This window comes from Limulus polyphemus, unplaced genomic scaffold, assembly GCF_000517525.1.
Source record: "Limulus polyphemus unplaced genomic scaffold, Limulus_polyphemus-2.1.2 Scaffold48, whole genome shotgun sequence".
Taxonomy (NCBI): domain Eukaryota; kingdom Metazoa; phylum Arthropoda; class Merostomata; order Xiphosura; family Limulidae; genus Limulus; species Limulus polyphemus.
The window spans coordinates 718293-738508 of record NW_013665658.1 but is presented as its reverse complement, the minus strand read 5'-3'; the positions used below and the strand labels follow the sequence as shown (position 1 = coordinate 738508).

Sequence of the window (20216 nt, the reverse complement as noted above, 5' to 3'; positions counted from 1 at the left end):
CTTCAGTATTTTAGTTACATTTACCAAATAGAAAGTTTCAATAGATAATGATTTCATTATCAATCTGTTAGTTTGATTACATGTTATACTGAGTTTGTGTTTCAATAAAAAAAAATATACAGATACGAGAAGTAGCGTACATACAAGAAGATAATTGAAATGTTAGTTAAACGTTGAGTTAAAGATAGACATATATATTTATAAATAGACAGATAGGTAAGCAGAAAGACATTTGGGCAGACAGATAGGTAGGTATACAGACTTTAACTCGTAAAATTCGAATCTTTGATCGGGTTACAGAAAAACTATATGGTTCATTGTAACTATAAACTGAAATATAAACTAAGAAAAATGTGTTAAAGAGTTATAAGCTAAACCATAACATTGGCCAACAATCTACTCTAGTCAGTGCAACAACATCACCCAATAAAAAACGCCAACAAATGATGATGAAAATGTATATGAGAAGCATAAAAAATAAGTTTAGAGCAAAGTAGGGAGAAGACGAGACAATATCTGAACATCCTGACTTGCCCGACTACTTTACCAAGATGTTTCACACTAAGTATGGATTTGTTGGCTAAAGCAGAGAAAATGCACATCTCTGCAGGAATTTACCCATTTGGCGATAGAATTTGAATAAATTTATGTTTTAGATAAACTAAACACACCATAAAGGAATTATGAGATTATTAGATTAAATAGTTTAGCTCGAAAAACCAATTAAACAAATGTTTGTCAGATTGTAAGAAGCAAACTACAGGACAGTAGGTATTTAAATTGTAACTTATAAGTATTTTTTCCAAGAAGAAGTGAAAACAAAAGCTTTTCGGAAATAAAAAAAAACTGCCTCTAAAAAAAAATGACAGTTTACTGGTAATAGAATGTAAAAATGCTCAAAGCTACTTTTACGTCACATCTGTGTTGCCCATAATGTGTTTTCCCAATATGCACTCTTCCTCTATGTCATTTACTTACAAATAATGTATGCAGGAGCTTCCAACAGTGACGGTGACTATTAACGTTCCTCTTGCGGGTACTTTACTACCATTTATAGTTTATAACAGTCTATCTTCTATTTAATCTCTAGAGACAATTTCCCAGCTTTCATTACCAAATGAGGTTGAACAATGGTAATAATAGAACCAGTATCAATGAACATGTTACAAGGCTTCCCATCAACGAGTCAACATGTTTTGTTATTAAACACATATCTCAGGATATTGTCTCTTTGGTGTACTGTAAATGTTTGATTAGTCAAAGTCTCAGATGTAATGTTCATGTTTTACACCTTTGTAACAGTTTAATTTTTATTATTTTGCGTTTCCTTCCTTCCTTGGTGTCAGTGGATGTCTAATGTCTTGTCATGTACTGCATTGGAAAACGATAATCAGCCTAAAGTGCAACAGAACATAATCCAGAATGACAGGTGATCCAGTCCAAACGTCATCCGTCGTGATCATCTTTGGAAGCATGTCAGAGGACGGATGGCCAGATTGTTAGTTTCAGAGAAGCAGGTCACACAGCTGGAGATCCCGATGTCGTTTCCAGACTATCGCAGAAACTCAGCTACCAGTCCCACGCTTGTCTGACTGAATATAATTCCCCCCCCCCACCCACCCACCAGTGATAAGATAGCAACTGTTGATGAAGGGAAAGAAGCTAGCTCATTCACGGATAACGATACAACTGTTGATAAAGGGAAAGAAGCTAACTCATCCACGGATAACGATACAACTGTTGATAAAGGGAAAGAAGCTAGCTCATCCACGGATAACGATACAACTGTTGATAAGGGAAAGAAGCTAACTCATCCACGGATAACGATACAACTGTTGATAAAGGGAAAGAAGCTAGCTCATCCACGGATAACGATACAACTGTTGATAAAGGGAAAGAGCTAGCTCATCCACGGATAACGATGCAACTGTTGATAAAGGGAAAGAGCTAGCTCATCCATGGATAACGATAATATTTGGTGACTGGGCTGTTTTTTAAAAAATAATATATGAGGAAAGAGAAAAACACGATTTGTTAATGAAATGTTTGATTGTACTTTCTACTTTGTTTCACAGATCTAATTGATGATTTCATTATCACAGTATCTATATTTATGAATATTAATGTTATTAATTGTCAAGAGCTACTTTATTGTTAATCATTAAAGTTTATGTTTAATGTGCCATTACTGTTGTTATTGTTGTTTTTCAAATGACTTCACAATCCAGGGAGGGATACTGCTGTAGTTTTTCTTTTAATCTAGATAATTGTATTGTCGTTTTGTTACATAGGTTTTGACGTCACGTAATGGGTGTAAAAACAAACGATCTGAGTACGATAATATTCGAGTCAGGCTACAGTATATGACGATTGATGTGTAAGTTTAATACAGAGGATTGATTATTGGGCTAGAAAGTTTGTAGTTAGTTTGATTTTATAAGTATTGCGTTTGTGTTTCGACAAGGAAATAGAAATACTAGAAGTAACGTACATACGAGAAAGATAGGAAGTAATAGTAGTTGTTGTATTAGCGTCTAGTGTGAACCTAGGCCTATCAGCTAAGCTAACTTGTATAACTGATAATCAAAGACTTTCATTATTACTAAGAGGTTCGGACTTTACATATTTTTTTTCTTTTACCAAAGAGTACAAAATAACCGTTAAAATACTATTAAATTAGTTCCGATAGGCCCATTATTGTAAATGATGTTCTCACTTGTGTGGTTTGTTTTTAGTTCGAGATTAGATTCCACTAGTATTGTGACACAATTAACAAAGTTTTAATGATATATTTATACACTTACAATATGTATTATATATATATATATGAATGAATGTTAATGTTTATACACTCACAGTATGTACATATATGAATGGATGTTAATGTCTATACACTCACAATATACATATACAGCCTTTGTCAAGATGTTTGTGTACTGTTCTATATTGATGTTATTGTCTACGTGCATGGAATAGTTATTGAGTAAATGTCTGAACAGTAACAGAGAAGGAAGCGTATGATTGGACAAACATGTACGAGTTGTTAATCTGGTCTGTACAAGTTGTTTTGAGCATTTGTTCGTCAAAACACACATTCAAACATGTTTTGTATTAAAGAGATGTTTCTGTTATAATTTTTTGGAAACCAAACAACGCTTTGCCCAGATAATATATCTGTACTTGGTGTTGAGTCATGCCTCGTTACGTACCAGAAGTTATAGAGCGTCAAATTGTTCGACTATCCAGAAATGTTATGAAGCAAATGGACATTGCCAGAGTAGTAGGGTACCCCCAGTGTACTGTATCCAAAATCCTGAAACGTCATCGGACTACAGGAAACATTTTTTCAGGAATTTCTACTGGTAAAGGCCGAAAAACTACTGCCCGAGATGATCGTGTTTTGATCAGGTTAACACGTCAAGGTCGAAAGAAATCTTGCAACACCTTACGTCAGGATAGGCATGAGCAGATTCATCCCAGGATATACAGAAAAACAGTGAATAGGAGACTGATCAAACAAGATTATTTTACAAGAAGGGCTATCTGCAAACCAATATTAGCCAGAATTCATTGTTGTCACTGTGTTACTTAGACAAGACAGCATGCCAGCTTACACTTAAGACACTGACAACTCATCACCTTTTCATATGAGTCCTGTTTCCAGTTTGTTAAAGCTGATGGTAAGATTCGTGTTTGTCGTTTACCTGGAGAACATATAAGGGAAGACTGCCTTTCCTACAGGGAATACACAGGAGGTGGCACAGTACATGTTTGGGCAGTTATTCATCATGGTGGGAAAACTGTCCTTCATATTCACCAGGGAACCGTCAATATCGCCTCTTACAGGCATCGCATGGAGATGATATTTCTGCCATAAGCTTGGGCAATGTTTGATAATAATTTTGTGTTTCAGGATGGGAATGCCACTTCCCACGGTGTGCGTATTGTACAGGGTTATCTAGACCAGGAGGACGTTACAAGATTGTCACGACCACTGAGAACTGTTGAATAGAACTGAGGCGAAAACTTGCTAACAACGACCCTAAACCAGCTACTGTAGCTGACTTGCGGGACCTTCTAGTGACAAATTGGGATGACTTTGAGACTAATAATGCTTGGAGACGGCTTGAATGAAGAAAATCTTTAATATTAGCTTAACATAACAGCAAACGTACAACGTTTCAACAAGCCGTCTCCAAATTGGGATGATATCACAGTGGATTACATCAATAACCACATCGGCAGCATGCTACGTCACCTTGCGGAGATTATTAGAGTACAAGGATAACAACCAAGTACTAAATGTTTAATATGAACTGATATAAGGTTACAGACGCTACTTGTAATAATTTGTTGTCATATTTTGTCATTATATATATTTTGGGGAGGTTTTGTTGTGATAGGTGAAATGCTGAATTGCACATCTTTCTACAGGTGTCTGATAAAATTGTTTGTTGTTCTAATATATCGTTCTTGATGTCTACAGAACCTGTCTAATTATACAAATTACACATGTAGATGTTTAATAGAACATGCATTTCTCAGTTTGACAGCGCTGAGTGTATTTGTATTCCATCTTAATAATAATGATTTATTTATTTATACAAAATATGCAAACATTTAGGCTAAGACTGTATATCAACGCGCGATACGAAAAAAAACCCCAACAACAAAAGAAAAACAACTGTAAAAATTAAAAATTAAAACATGAGCGCACTTGGTGCGATGTTGTTGTCGAACAACCTCAGGTATGTTTGCATTTACAGAGATAAACTTTACAGGATAAAACTTGTTCTTCAGCTGTCAGTTTTGTGTAGTTGTTTCTATATCTGAGATGATACACAGATTTATATATAACTTCACATTTCCTTATCTCACGTAATTTTATTTGTCTTATGTCTTCAGTTCTTTGAAGTGAAAGCCATAACGGTACGTGAAGTGTCATATTCTATTAAACATGCAACTTAGTACAACATTTTCATAACTTATTACTAATCGATCTGCCAGAATTCATGAACAACAGTCATTTTACAAAATTTGATCAAAATCCGTCAAACAGCATTTAAACTACAAAGAACACACAAAAAGAGAGATCAAGATCCATAATTTCCGGTCCGTATTTCATGAGTCCGGAAGGAATAAGGCTTGTGTGCCTTTTTTGATAAATTAAATAGCTATTTCTTAACAAACACGACTTTTTCTTTCCTCACCTTAGAAAACAAGTGATTTCTCTCGTACATTCAGTGGAAATACGTTGAAAACAAAAGGATTTTAGTAAGCTTCTTGGATAACAAAAAACAACCACTATTATGAGGAAGTAAGTTGTTATAAAAGGTTTGGAAATCTCTCTTTCAGTAGTTATATGTTTTATATTAACTTATTAGATCTTAGGAACTTTTTTGTGAACTTGGAATTTCCTTGTTTAGTTACAAATGAAAACGAAAGATATTGTTCAACCTCAACAAGAATAACATTTCAATTTGCATAATCGTGTTTGATGTTTCTGAATTGTTATTCAAGAATATCATGATAAGCGAGTTCCATACATAAAAAAAATTTGTTCTCTCTTTAACAACTGAAATCAGGGACGAAGATTTGAGTCTTATACAAAGATTAGATAAACATAAAGGTAGTGGCCGATATAAACTCCACCAGAAATCGTTATGATGTGTATACCAACGTCGATTACCATTAACAGTGTTCAACTTTATGAACATTACGGCTTCTATAAATAACCTATGAAACAAAGTGTTCTGTAAAAAAAAAAATGTTTTCCTACAGTGTTGGATTATAACAATAGTTTTCTGAGACCAAAGTAATAAGTGGCTATATCATAAAATATCATGATGTTTAAACATTCACACCGAGTTATTCCCCCTACTTGTCGTCACCAACAGCCCTTCACCTTTTTCTTTTTTGTGTGCAATTACTATCTATGTCTCAAAACCAAAGTTCAGTTTCTTCTGGCGAAGTACATTATACAACGTAACTTAAATTTGTAATTTTTTTGTGGCAAAACCTTAAATCGGTGTCTTCCAAAACTTTTTGACTGGACGAGGCATAATGTGTAGCGTGCCGGGCTGTGAATCCGAGGGTCTAGAGTTCGCATCTCGTTAAATGCAAAAATAAAAACAGAAATCGCTTTTCGTACTCTGAAGTCGTGGGTACGATATAAATGCGGCGATCAAATTCTACTCTTTGATTAGAATATCCCAACAAATTTGCGGTGGGTGTTGTTGGCTAACTGCTTTCTCTCTGGGCTCTCAGTTAAAAATTGGGGCACGGTTATAGCGAACATAGACCTTATGTGGCTGTGCACGAAGATTCGACACAAACAAAACACAAATCTTTGCGCGTCATAAGGTGAGTTGTAAAAGTATTTATTCCCGGTTTCGTTATCAGCAGACTGATCATAAACTATTAATATTTGAAAACGTTTTAAATAACGTTGTTAACCAAAACAGATAAGCGGGTGTGGATAAGGATGAAGAGTACTTTTAGACAGCCAAGCAAAGAGGCCCGGCATGACCAGGTGGTTAGGGCGCTCGACTCGCAATCTGCGGGTCGCGGGTTCAAATCCCCGTCACACCAAACATGCTCGTGGGGGCGTTATAATGTGACGATCAATCCCACTATTCGTCGGTAAAAGAGTAGCCCAAGAGTTGGCGGTGGGTACTGATAACTAGCTGCCTTCCCTCTAGTCTTACACTGCTAAATTAGGGATGGCTAGCGCAGATAATCCTCGTGTAGATTTGCGCGAAATTCATAACAAATAAACAAATACAAGCAAAGAAAGAAACAAAGCAGAGGAAAAAAACTCTTTGCATCAGTTTTCCCTGAAATATTCCGCACCCTTAAACCTATCGTAACCCTGTTTTAGGGTCTTGGGTGCGTAATAAGAGTGACTGTCAAATTCCACTATCCCATCAAGAAAAAGTAGTACATGGCAGCGAGTGCTTTCCTATTTTTATCAGTTCAAAATTACAAATGGCTGTGTTTCCATTTCAACACTTTTTTATGAAGTTCTCAAGATATGACGAGTTTCTATTATATTGAGGTTTATATGAGAGTATTAAAAATAATAAAAATACTTTGAGTTATTAATATTAAGTATTAAACACACATTTTGAATTCAAGTAAAATTTTAAAGCAGGAAGATTCATCACTAAATAAACTCTATGAAAGCAAAATATTAATTTAAAGGACTTCTAAAACTTCAATTATGTCATTTGTGTAAAGCTTCTAAATATATTATTACTATCAAATTACGATCACATTAGTAAATAAGTATCACGTTTTCTCCTATCTAATAATTATTGCTGATGATTTAGTTAATGGATCAAAACTGTAAATATATATCACGTATTCTGTTTGCTATCTAGTATTGTCGATAGTTTAGTTAATGGATAACAACAGTAAATACGTATTACGTATTTTCATTTCTAGTATTGTCGATGGTTTAGATAGTAGATCACATCTGTAAATATGTTTTATGTATTTTCCTGTCAAGTATTGCGGATAGTTTAGTAACTAGGTATCCAGTATTTTCGAAACTACAGTTAGTGGATAACATCAGTAAATACGTATTACGTATTCATTCTCTAATATTGTCGATGGTTTAGTTAATTGAACACGTCAGTAAATAAATACCAAGTATTTTCCTATGTAGTGTTGTCGATAGTTTAATTAATGGATCAAAACTCTATATAAGTATCTAGTATTGTCGATAGTTTAATTAATGGATCAAAACTGTATATCAGTATCTAGTATTCCTCCATCTAGTATTGTCGATAGTTTAATCAATGGATCAAAACTGTATATCAGTATCTAGTATTGTCGATAGTTTAATTAATGGATCAAAACTGTATATCAGTATCTAGTATTCCTCCATCTAGTATTGTCGATAGTTTAATTAATGGATCACATCTGAACGTAAGTTTCCCATGTTTTCCTACCTGGTATTAAGTCCGGACATTTTTCTTCCACTGGTAAAACGTTTAGGCTTGCTGGAGAGTCGTATTTTTCCGGGTTTCTTTTGCTTCTATAACAAAAAAAATTCTCGTGATTTTTATTAATGTCTTTATTCCCGTAAAATCTATAAAATTTCTTCAGTCGGTACTTTCTAAAAATAGGTTCTTTTTTGAAAATGAGAAGAACAGGCCTTTGTCAAAAGAACCACAAAACCGTAAAGATAATGGGAAGGTTTCCCTGTATCTTTCAAAGAACTATAGGGAACACCGCGAGTAAACGTTGAATTTCTTGGTGTTGTTGAAATGTTCCGAATCTGCAGTTTGTCAGTTGTCCAAAAAATCAATCGAATTTTAGAAACCTGTTTAGACGACACATGTTATCTCAAAAACACATTTTTAACCATTTTTTAGGATCATTCTCAATTTTCAACAATAACATTTCAAAGATGTATATTAAGTTCTAAGATATCATTATTTTTATGTATTTATTAGTTGCTTCAACTAAAACCAGCTATAAGTAACTTTCACATTCTCTATTGTATTTTCGAGAGAAAAAAAACGCAATATGCATTAAAGGAAAATTTTACATAATAATATATAAACAATTAAATGGAGATTTAGTGGCTTAGAAATGCCCGCCATTTTTCCAGTGCCTGAAAAACTTTACAAGCTGCCTGATACATAAAGTAAATAATTAAGATATATATACGTTTTTGTTTGCCTTAGTCTCAACAGTCTTTCACACCTGAAAAATGTAAAATAAAAAATGTTGCCGAATACATCTAGAAACCCAAAATGTGTTTTTATTAAACAGCACCACAAAGGTTTCTCGACGTTATATGATCAAGAAACTGAAATAAGACCACTCTCCTGGAATAAAATATATTCCGTCAAAATAAATCAAGTTATCATTCAAATTACAGTGGTTTAGGTTTATTTAACAACAAATATTCATATTCCTTTCGAAGTTAAAGGTTTCTCTTACGTATAATTTACAAATGTTGACATCTTCTGTGAAAAGATTTGCCTATATTTAATTTGCTTATCTGGTGTTGTTAGTTAGGTGATAAAATCCTTGTACGTTTGAATAGTTCAACTAGGATAATGTTTCGTGAGTATATGAAAAATAGCGTTTCACAGTCATCAGAACACTAATTATTCGTTGTTGCCTGAAGAGAAACTTGATATGCTTAGCACAATTGACGTCATCACACCAGTAAGATATGTTAAAAAAGCCCTTAACTTGAAGAAACCACTGATTCCCCCGGAGTTATTGTGAGGTTAATTACTAATTATTTCAGTATTAATATTTATTCTTTTAAAATGAAATTATACAAAACTCGAAACACGATTTTTTCACTTAAAATTGCAAGCAGTCATCAATTGGATCCAGCTTAATACGGTTATATGGGCATCAAAAATTACATATCTGGTCGATTTTCTCTTTATCTTACGAAACGAGAGTAGCATAAGTCAGGTACGTTTTGTTTCACTCAATACATCGTTATAATGCATTGATATATGTAGTAAACAGCCAAGAAAAGGGATTATCACAAGTAGGATAGGTTTTGTTTCTTTGATTCCTTCGTTTTGATGTGGTAATATAGGTAGTGAACGGTGAAGAAAGAGGTTTTGTACAATTCAAGATAGTTCTGTTCATTTGCATTCTTGGTTTTAATGTGTTGATATAGGTAATAAATAGCCAAGATTGGAGATTAGTGCAAGACAGGTAGATTTGTTTTTGCATTCTTGGTTTTAAGGTGTTGATATAGGTAATAAATAGCCAAGATTGGAGACCTTGGTTTGACCTTGGTTTTAAGGTCTTGATATAGGTAGTAAACAGCGAAGAAGGGGTATTAGCACAAGTATTGTAGGTTTTGTTTCTCTCGATCCTTCGTTTTAATATTTTGATATAAATAGAAAACAGACAAGGAAGGAGATTAGCACAAGTATTGTAGGTTTTTGTTGCTTTGCATCCTTTATTTTAATATGTTGATATAGGTAGTAATCAACCAAGAAAGGAGATTAGTTTGGATTTTTTTTTATCCTTCGTTTAAATGTGTTAGAATAGGTAGCAAATAGTCGATAATGGGTATTAGCAAAGGTAATGTAGGTTGATTCTTTCATTCTTTTATTTTAATGTGTTGATATAGGCAGAATGAACTAACCATAAGAATTTTTATTTTGTTCTATTGACCGTTTTCTACCTAAATCTAAATATTAAAACCGAAGATTCGAAGAAATAAGATAATACTCACTTGTATTCACTCTCTTTATTTCCATTTTCCCTGCCTAAAATTCAAAAGTGAAGAAAATATATCTATAAATTTATGTATTTCTTAATTAAACACGTTCTTCTTATAATGAGAAGAGAAAGCTAAAATAACCTAATGAATATACACAAATAGATGTATATTTTTCTGTAACTTACATCAGTCAGTGTATTTGGAGTTTTATAAAACTATAAATAGGTAGAGTGTAAACATTAGAAGTTTCTCCAGAGGAAACCGTATTTTATCCAGATTAAGATACATTTAATTGTGCTATAGGTACAATGATACAACTGAGGACAAAGAGGCATATAGCTCATTGACCAACCATTATTATTATTTCAAAATAGGAAGCAAACAACAAACATACTTCATTTAGTATATGAAGAGCCAGAAATGACCGTCCACCTTCTAGAACATTCACCAGGTCAATTATAAGAGAATAGTATCTCTCACACAGTACTTTCACTCATTACTAAGCGCAAGTTATGATAAATGATATATTAGCATGGACAACTGCAACAACAGTCTGTCCTAAGGTACACACGATTCATTGTCATTAACGTGTGCGCAACATTATGTACAGAAATAGACTCCGAACTCTTCCGATTTTTCCCGACGAGCAGATGGTGTAAAGAGAACAGTGACGTCATCAAAATGGTAGAGGAAATTTACGAATGAAGCATGTACTTAAAATAATTTACCACAGTACAGAATACGTTTTTTAAATCACGTTTTTGCCGGTTTTGTTTACAACATCATTAATCGCATGGTAATTATTCTAGTCACATATTGTACATAACAAGGGTTAACTCTGGAAATAGATTGTGGACTGTTTCATCATTACTTTGCTTAGCATCATAATAAATCCCGTCTTTAAAGAACAACAACAAAATAAAAAAGGAAAGCAAAGAGGGCTAATGTATCTTCTGTTATATTGGAAATTCTAATTTCCTGTTCCGGTTTACTGGATTCACTTACTAGAGAAGATCATCCAGAAAACTTGCTGTATAGGCGAATCGAGTATATCCTTGGTGTTTGGGAGCGCCACCTACTTCTAAGTGCTCAATATATAATTGTGTACAGCTGCTTATCTGTTCTTGTTTAGTTTTCTTAACCAAGGAATATTATCAAATATTTTAGTATATTGATGCGTTCGTACATACTTTTAACCATGATTTTTTATGTGGATATTACTCAAAAGTAACTATTTTAGACGAACAGAAATAGCAAAGATCCTAAATATAAAATATTGTAAAGAGAAACATCTATTCTTACAAAATCGTCAATTGAAATACGATCACAGCAAAGTGTCGTAAAGTTTGAATGAATTAAATGTTTTCTTATCTTCAACTAAAATAAAGGAAATGCTGCATACCTTTTTTTCTTCTGTACCTTATAACAAAGATTGTTAGAATTGCAACTAAGATGATACCAACAGCAACCGAAACCAGAATAATTAGCATTGAGCTAACAGCCAATCTCCACTGGTTAGACACTGAAGAGAAAATAGCATTATTGTTAGTTTTATTTTGAATCTCTATCTCTCTTGTCTTTATACATTTACATTTGTATATCCGAAAACATTTTATAGTAAGCATTATTAGCTGTTTCTAAAATCCTCCATCTAGTAGCTTATCTCTGGAATAACTTTCTCTACCTCGAACTAATCACAATCTGAGTCACCGCAAGGAAGTATAGTAGTAAATGATGGTGTTATTTGAAACCCTTTCCTCCAGAAACTTGGTATAATAGCCAGCTTTACATGTCTGTACCTTGATTATTCCGTACTGTCACAGAGTGAAGAACTATGAAGTTCTGTAATCTTTATTTTAAGTACTGTGATTAGGACCACATAATGATCTCATTAAAAGCGACGTATTGTATCAACGATAATTATCCCATAACATAAGAATAAGCAACTTGAGTTATATGTGAGAACCTATTACAGTGGAACTAGATCTGTAAGGAATTCATCGCTTATTTGGTTTGATTTCTGGTTTTAATATCTAACTGCAGTTACATAAACAGAGTCTAATTTACATAATTATAATTAATCAAACGGGTTCCCTGTTATTATGAATTAATAAATTATATCTAATGTCCTAGAAAAAAAAAAGAAAATAAATAATAATAATCCTTCAACAACTAATCTTTAAAATCCCGGAGCTTATGACAAATGTAATGATAGAGTTCGTACGAAAAAGGTACTCAATCTGCAGATCTGATGTTTATATTAGTACTGGTCAAAATCCTGATCTGATAGCAAATGTAAGAATAGTGCGTTCAAGAAGAAGGTACTCAATCTGCACATCTGATGTTTATATAAGTATTGGTCCAAATTCCTGATTTGATGGCGAATGTAAGAATAGTGCGTTCCAGACGAAGGTACTCAATCTGCACATCTGATGTTTATATAAGTATTGGTCCAAATTCCTGATTTGATGGCGAATGTAAGAATAGTGCGTTCCAGACGAAGGTACACAATCTACACATCTGATGTTTATATTAGTACTGGTCCAAAATTCTGATTTGATGGCGAATGTAAGAATAGTGCGTTCCAGACGAAGGTACTCAATCTACACATCTGATGTTTATATTAGTACTGGTCCAAAATCCTGATCTGATAGCAAATGTAAGAATAGTGCGTTCCAGACGAAGGTACTCAATCTACACATCTGATGTTTATATTAGTACTGGTCCAAAATCCTGATCTGATAGCAAATGTAAGAATAGTGCGTTCCAGAAGAAGGTACTCAATCTGCACATCTGATGTTTATATAAGTAATCGTTCACATACCAGATGTCAGTAAAATATATATTCTTGAATTTTACTGAAATCATAAGTACGATACGCAAGCATTCTAAATATCAATGATTATTCATTTACTTAAAGACTTTTAGAAGAATGATTATTCGAAAAAATATAACTTTTTTTTTTCAGGCAGTAAATTTGGTTGGTAAATATAATGAAGTTACTCGTACGTTGATATTTGACTTTTATTAAGATAACTGAAGATATATTTTCAAACATCTCTCACAATGCTAAAATATGAACCATACATAAGAAAAAGGAGCCTTCTACATCCAACTAATAACTCAGTCAACCTTACATAAGATCCAATACAACCTGGATACCCTACTATTAAAAACATTCAAATAAGTATCTAAGCTATAATGGGGTGGAACCAAAATAAATGAATAGTTCACTAGCTTTTCTAACCAGAATATCCAGGATCAAATCCTGACCACTGTCACCGCTCATAGTCCTTCTCAGGGAAGATAGTAATAGATTAGTGACCGAAACGTATAATGTAAGCTAATTAGTAACTAACTGATAACTATACTTAGGTGATCAAATGAGCTACTAACCATGACAACGATTGGTAATTGATCGGCATAACCTTACATTAAGGACTATTTTATAGCTTTTAGCAAGATAAACTACGTTTTGCAGATATATATATATATATACACACACATCACTTATCACTTGGAGGTGAAACGACTAGTAAATATTTGTAGTATCCAAATATGTTTGAGTAAATTGAAGACCATTGCCTAGATTAAAGAGACCATACCGTTGTGAGCTTGAGTCTCAGGACTAGCGTGTGTATTGACGCGGAGGAAGTGTTTCTGGCTTGCGCCTCTGACATTGACAGCGTAAACCAACACCACAAAGCTTGATGACGACGGGAGATTACGAGCACGAAATATCGGAAACGGCGATGTCATATTTGCTTGCAGTTGCAGATAAGGCGTATCAAGAACTTCCATTACGAAATGTTGACCGAGCCCGCCATTATAGCCCGCTTCACATTCCACCCGGAAGCTGTGATCTGTTTCGTTGAACACGGAACAGTTATGGACCGGGTCTGGAACACCTATACCAGAGATAAATCCAAGAGCCAGCTTAGTAATTTCCGGGAAACACACTACTTACAAAGCCACTTCTATTTTTTATTATATTTTATGTTTTTATCTGCAAGTGTAGTGAGTTTAGGCGAAACGTGTTTAAAGTAACATTTAAAATTGGTTCAATTTGTCTTTATTTTATAAACTTCATCACTTTAAAATCAGTATTATTAATGTTTGAAATTGAAATGAATTTTTACATAAATATATGTAATATAAACTATATACCAAAATTCTATATCTACTTCCAGACAGATTAAAAAACACACCAATTAACATACAGGTGTGAAAAGTTTTTTCTTTTCTTGCTGAACCATCAAGTTGCTAACTTTTAAGACATAAACGATAATAACGTGAGTAGGAAAACCTTGTTAGCACACTAAGTAACAAGAGCCTGTGTTTATAACGTGAGTAATAAGAAACTGTGCTAATAATATGAGTATGACAAACTGTATGAACACAGCGAGTAATGAGAAGCTGTTTTAGTAACGTGAATAATGAAAAACTGGTAATAACGTGAGATTCAAAAACTTGGGTACAGAAAACTGTACTGGATATTCAAAACTGTCTGAATAACGTAGAAAATGGGAACTTGTGTTAATAAACTAAGGAATGAAAAAACTGTTATAATAATGTGAATAATGAGAAATTGTGTTAATATACTGAGGCATGCAAAAATTGTTATAATAATGTGAATAATGAGAAATTGTGTTAATATACTGAGGCATGCAAACACTGTTATAATAATATGAATAATGAGAAATTGTGTTAATATACTGAGGCATGCAAAAACTGTTATGAATAATGAGAAATTATGTTAATATACTGAGACATGCAAAAACTGTTATAATAATGAGAAATTGTGTTGATATACTGAGACATGCAAAAATTGTTATAATTATTTGAATAATGAAAAATTATGTTAATATACTGAAACATGCAAAAACTGTTATAATAATGTGAATAATGAGAAATTGTGTTAATATACTGAGGCATGCAAAAATTGTTATAATGATGTGAATATTGAGGAATTATGTTAATATACTGTTTTTTTTTGTGTGTAATTGATACTTGAAACCGTCTGTACTTGGTAAAAATCCATAAATACAGAATTGAGGAAAAAGAAGACAAGTGTACGTTTCACAAATACATCATTTATTCATGACCATGTCTTCTTTTCCTCTATTCTGTTTTTTATTTTATTTTATGGCATTCCATACAGGCTACATTATTTACTGTAGGAAGTGTTCCTTCAAACTCAATTAGGTTGTTTATCTTTATTCTAATCTAATAAAGGTTGTTTAATTTTTGTTCTGACCCAATTAGGTTGTTCATTTATTTGTTATGACCTAATTAAGTTTTTTATTTTTTGTTCTGACCTACTTAAGTTGTTTATGTTTTTATTCTGACTAAATTAGGTTGTTTATTTTTGTTCTGACTCAGTTAAGTTGTTTATATTTTATTATGACCCAAGTAGGTTGTTCATTGTTTGTTTTGACCTAATTAGGTTATTTTTTATTCTGACCAAATTAGTCTATTCATTTTCTGTTATGACCTATTTAGCTTGTTTATTTTTTGTTCTGTCCTAATCAGGTTGGTTACTTGGATCAGACTACTGAGCATAATGATATTTTTATGCATATATATCTATGGACATAAAATGAAACTCATTTCCAGACTTTGGTTACCTGGAATAGCGTGTTTGTCATTCTATCGGTATTCCAAATTGGTAATTAAAAAATTGCGTTAGTATTACCTGTGTAACGATCAAAAAGAAACCACAAAACAGACTGGTTGTATTTTTTTTTACAATATCGATTGATATAAACTCGTGCCTTTGGTAATTAGCGGTTCCAATTTCAAACTGTCTACAGATTTTTTATTTTTTTTGTCTGTCTATGAACTGTCAGTTAATTCTTACCTAAAATCCTGAAGACCAAATTCATATGAAATATAAACTTCAAAAACAGCATGGAAAAAAACCTTGCTTTTTTATTTTAATACACAAGTTTTAATGTTATCTATATATATTTATTAATGGGCATTAATGGTTATGTATTTCGAATATTGCTGCTCAAGGGCTATCTGCGCTAGGCCTACCCAGTCAATAGCTCTCATTGCAACCCTTGGCTACTACTCTTTTCTGATAGAAAAGAGGGATTTGACTGTCCCTATTATAAAGCACACATGACCCAAAGTACGGAGTGTAATATTTTGAATACAGTAAGAATCCGTTACAATAATTATTGAACCATCCTAGTCCCAGGTATTAGTACCTTCTAATACAGATAATGTGCTTGACCTATCAGCGGGTTTATTTATAAAGTATTCAGCCACGAATTTCTGAGTCAATCAAGTCAAATATGTAATTTTGGTATCAAAGTAGGGTCCACACGACATCCACAAATCCGAAAAAGCTGGAATAGTCTGTTTGTGATTAAGCACAAAGCTATACAATGGGCTATTTGCGCTCTGCCCATCACGGGCATCGAAACCCGGTTTCTAGCGTTTTAAGTCCGCACACATACCGCTGTGACACTGGAGGGTGGGCAGCGAAAGCTGAAATAAAACTTAGGGATCTGTAGGGTTTCATCTGAGGAATCCTTTGCTGGCATTTTCTAAGGACATATTGGTTGTAGAGATTCTCTATCTCTACAAAGTTAACCACTCTCACCGCTGTAATCAAGCATGGTGGTCTAACTAGCAAAGGTCGTCTTCATAACTGCTTAACTCAGCTTTAACTCTTTGGTTTGGCTCACATAAAAGCGTGCCCGCCCTGTAGGTGGACATGCTTCTCGTTGACCGTTCAGTATTTTTATTAGCACCAACTGAACTCCTTCTCAGGTCTATTTTACGACTTGCCTTCTCTGCAATATGTATTCCGTCATGATCGCATCTATATCTGCTACACTGGTAGCACGTCGAGCGTTTTGCTACATTACATCTGCACATAACCTTTTAATATGATGCTTCTGACATCTATCCTTTATGGAGTGCGCAATCATGAAAGTAAATGTTCTGGTTGTTCTCACAGTTCCCGATTATTACTGGTTTAGCGAGAACCTCTATAGATATAGTATTGCAATAACACCGTTACCTTAAAACAAAACATCTATCCTCTATGGAGAGCGCAATCATGAAAGTAAATGTTCTGGTTGTTCTCACAGTTCCCGATTATTACTGATTTAGCGAGAACCTCTATAGATATAGTATTGCAATAACACCGTTACCTTAAAAAAATTCCCCATGTACCAAAAACTGAAATCATTATATCTCCTCCTTATTTTTATACTTTTTTGGTCGACAGCACCGTTGGATTCCTTATGCTATAGTGCAATATTCAGTAAAATTTGAAAGAGTGTTGAGGAAATACCAGCTGTACGCTTTCTGGACGTGGAATACTACTGTACTGGTCAGTTTGACTAACAGAGGTAAAAATCAACCCATTTTATTCTTTAACTTGGCATTTGGAAATTCATCAGGATGCCACTTTGGTGTATTACGTATTGGTTACATAGAAACAAGAAAGTTTATGTAATGTCAAACTAAAAGAAACCTGCTGATAGAAATAAATAACGTAGAATTAGGAAGTAGGAAGTAGGAATCAATGAATAAAAAGTTAGTGTTAGCTTTGCTGTACCTGCAGGAATCACTAAGAATCCACAGGGCTGGCGTTGTGTACCAACACTGTTCCTAGCCCAGCAGAGCAGGGTCCCGTAGTCGTATTCAGTTCGAGGAATGTATGAAGCAAGACTTTCCGTACCGCTTGTCACAAAGTCCACGATGTCCAGACGTTCCACTGAGTTGTTGAAAGCCCACTTGAAGGTCACAGATGAAGGGTCAGCATCTACTTCACAACGTACTTTCACACCGTCATGTTTGGGAACCCCGTAGATAGCTCTTTGGTCCGGCTTACAAATTGGAGCATCTGACATTTTAATAAGAAATAAAGTTGGAATCCATTACACGCTGTTTTAAATCAGTTTGAAAAGGCACATTCTACATGAAATGAAGAATTGAATGTTAGCTAAAACAATAAAGTAAACGTAATTGTTTGGTTATATTGTGATTATCTAAATCGGTGGTTTTTAAACTTTTTCGTCTGCTAACCACTTCGGCACGGCAAACGTCCTCGCGCACCATCTACCAGTCCTACCCCACCCGCTTTCGCTTGTCACCGCAAAAAAAAACAAAAAAAAACACCCATTACAATTAAAGGGAAGAATGGCGTTGCTTTTGATGTAACTTGAATTTTAGATCAGCCCGCTGACCAGATGGAGGACCCTACGGACCACTAGTTGGCCGTGGACCACACTTTTAGAACCACTGCTCTAAATTACTATATTTTTACCACAATCTTAAGGGAGAACATAAAAAAATCAACAATTTGTTATTCCCATATAAACAGATTATGTTATTTGCCGATAAACACACATCAGGCAAAATGCAGCAATCACCCGCATACCTTACACATATTACTTACGTAGCATCATTACCTACACTGAAAATGTAAATATAATACTCTTTGTTTTCATCCACAATATGTTACCTAAATCTGTTCTTACTTTCAGAAGATTACCTTGCCAGACTCATCTTCCACGAACTGTGTTACTTCCCTGAACATTTAAATATTCTATCTTGTTGTAACAATATTACACACAAAGAATACGTAAATGTACAACACTGCTTTCTGCCACATCCACATACCCTTATCAGAACAACGTTATTTGTACAGAACAGGTAAATACACTTAATCATTTCTTGCACAAAGCACGTAAATACACATCACCAGAACAATGTTACTTACATTGAACACGTAAATACACAGCATTGCTCTCTCTCACGCCCTCAGAATTTCTGGCAGAACAGATATAGTGACCTCTACTAGACCGTCGTACTTTTTGTAACACCAACGATTGATTGCTCACAATGATACCGACAGTTGTGTTCGTTTGTAGTTCGCGCCTTTCAAACTCCCATCTAATTTCTGTCACCCATGGATTGGCACGGATGTTACATTCGAAATAAACGTCATTTCCTTCTTGAATGTGAGAGTGTCGTAACTTGCTGCCGAGTCGTAGAGTCAGTTCTGGTGGATCTGTAGAAAATTCAATAATGTTCCTTAAAACTTATTGACGACTTGTTTTGTTTATTTATCTTCATAAACGTCATGTCTGTGATGTTAACTTAGTTCTTGAATTGTTTTTAATGTTTATTTCTTATTTCGAACAACATTTTATAGAATCAGTCGATGTTTTAACTTTTCATGCGTATGAAATAACTACTACTATTTTTGAACTATTTCAAATCACCTTAAATAACCGATTATATCTAAAGCATTTGTAGTTTATGGATATCCACGCGTGTATATAAAAAAATGGCGTCCTATTCAATTGATCTTATTTGGGAAGAACGTCAAACTAAAACTTGTTTAAAGACATTACTAAACAAAACATGAAATGTGTTTCTCTTCTAGAGGACTAAGGTTCTTACAGACATCTTAGAAAGGCTTTAAAGGTTTCATTCCATTAAATAAACGCCTTATCAACAATTTAGTAAGTAAAACCCAGAGAATATATACACGAACAAACAATTACGTAATATTTAAAATATTGACGTCATCACTCGGTGAAAGTATCGTGTATAAGGATGTACCTATTTTTAGTAAAATGAAGTGAAAACCTTTTTGCTGTTAATAGAAGACTATTTAAACTTATTTGAAACCAAGTTCTAGGAAATAAACGTAGCATTTAACAAGGTACCAGGCATAAGTCACAATTTTGTTGTTAATTTCAAATTAATGATTATATTTCAAATACTCAAACAATTCTAACGCTAACTAGACATTATTTGTACACTAGGCTAAATTATTTTCGGCTAGGAAAACTACATTGAAGCATAAGCCGTTTTAACACAGTTTTGTTTAGTTTTATATGAAAACTACATTGAAGCATAAGCCGTTTTAACACAGTTTTGTTTAGTTTTATATGAACACTCCATTGAAGCATAAGCCGTTTTAACACAGTTTTGTTTAGTTTTATATGAAAACTCCATTGAAGCA

General features: G+C 33.8%; 1 protein-coding gene across 2 annotated transcripts in view; it reads right to left on the bottom strand.

Moving 5' to 3' along the window:
- Nucleotides 1–20216, bottom strand: part of LOC106462798 (titin-like) — a 55359-nt gene that overhangs the window by 24797 nt on the left and 10346 nt on the right. For both annotated transcript variants that reach the window (XM_022390403.1, XM_022390407.1), the window contains exons 3-8: nucleotides 18963–19253; nucleotides 17796–18083; nucleotides 13822–14124; nucleotides 11619–11738; nucleotides 10229–10262; nucleotides 7956–8041 (exon numbers count right to left, since the gene is read on the bottom strand). In XM_022390403.1, coding sequence (XP_022246111.1) covers nucleotides 7956–8041; nucleotides 10229–10262; nucleotides 11619–11738; nucleotides 13822–14124; nucleotides 17796–18083; nucleotides 18963–19253 — 1122 coding nt within the window. The remainder of the gene's footprint in view (nucleotides 1–7955; nucleotides 8042–10228; nucleotides 10263–11618; nucleotides 11739–13821; nucleotides 14125–17795; nucleotides 18084–18962; nucleotides 19254–20216) is intronic.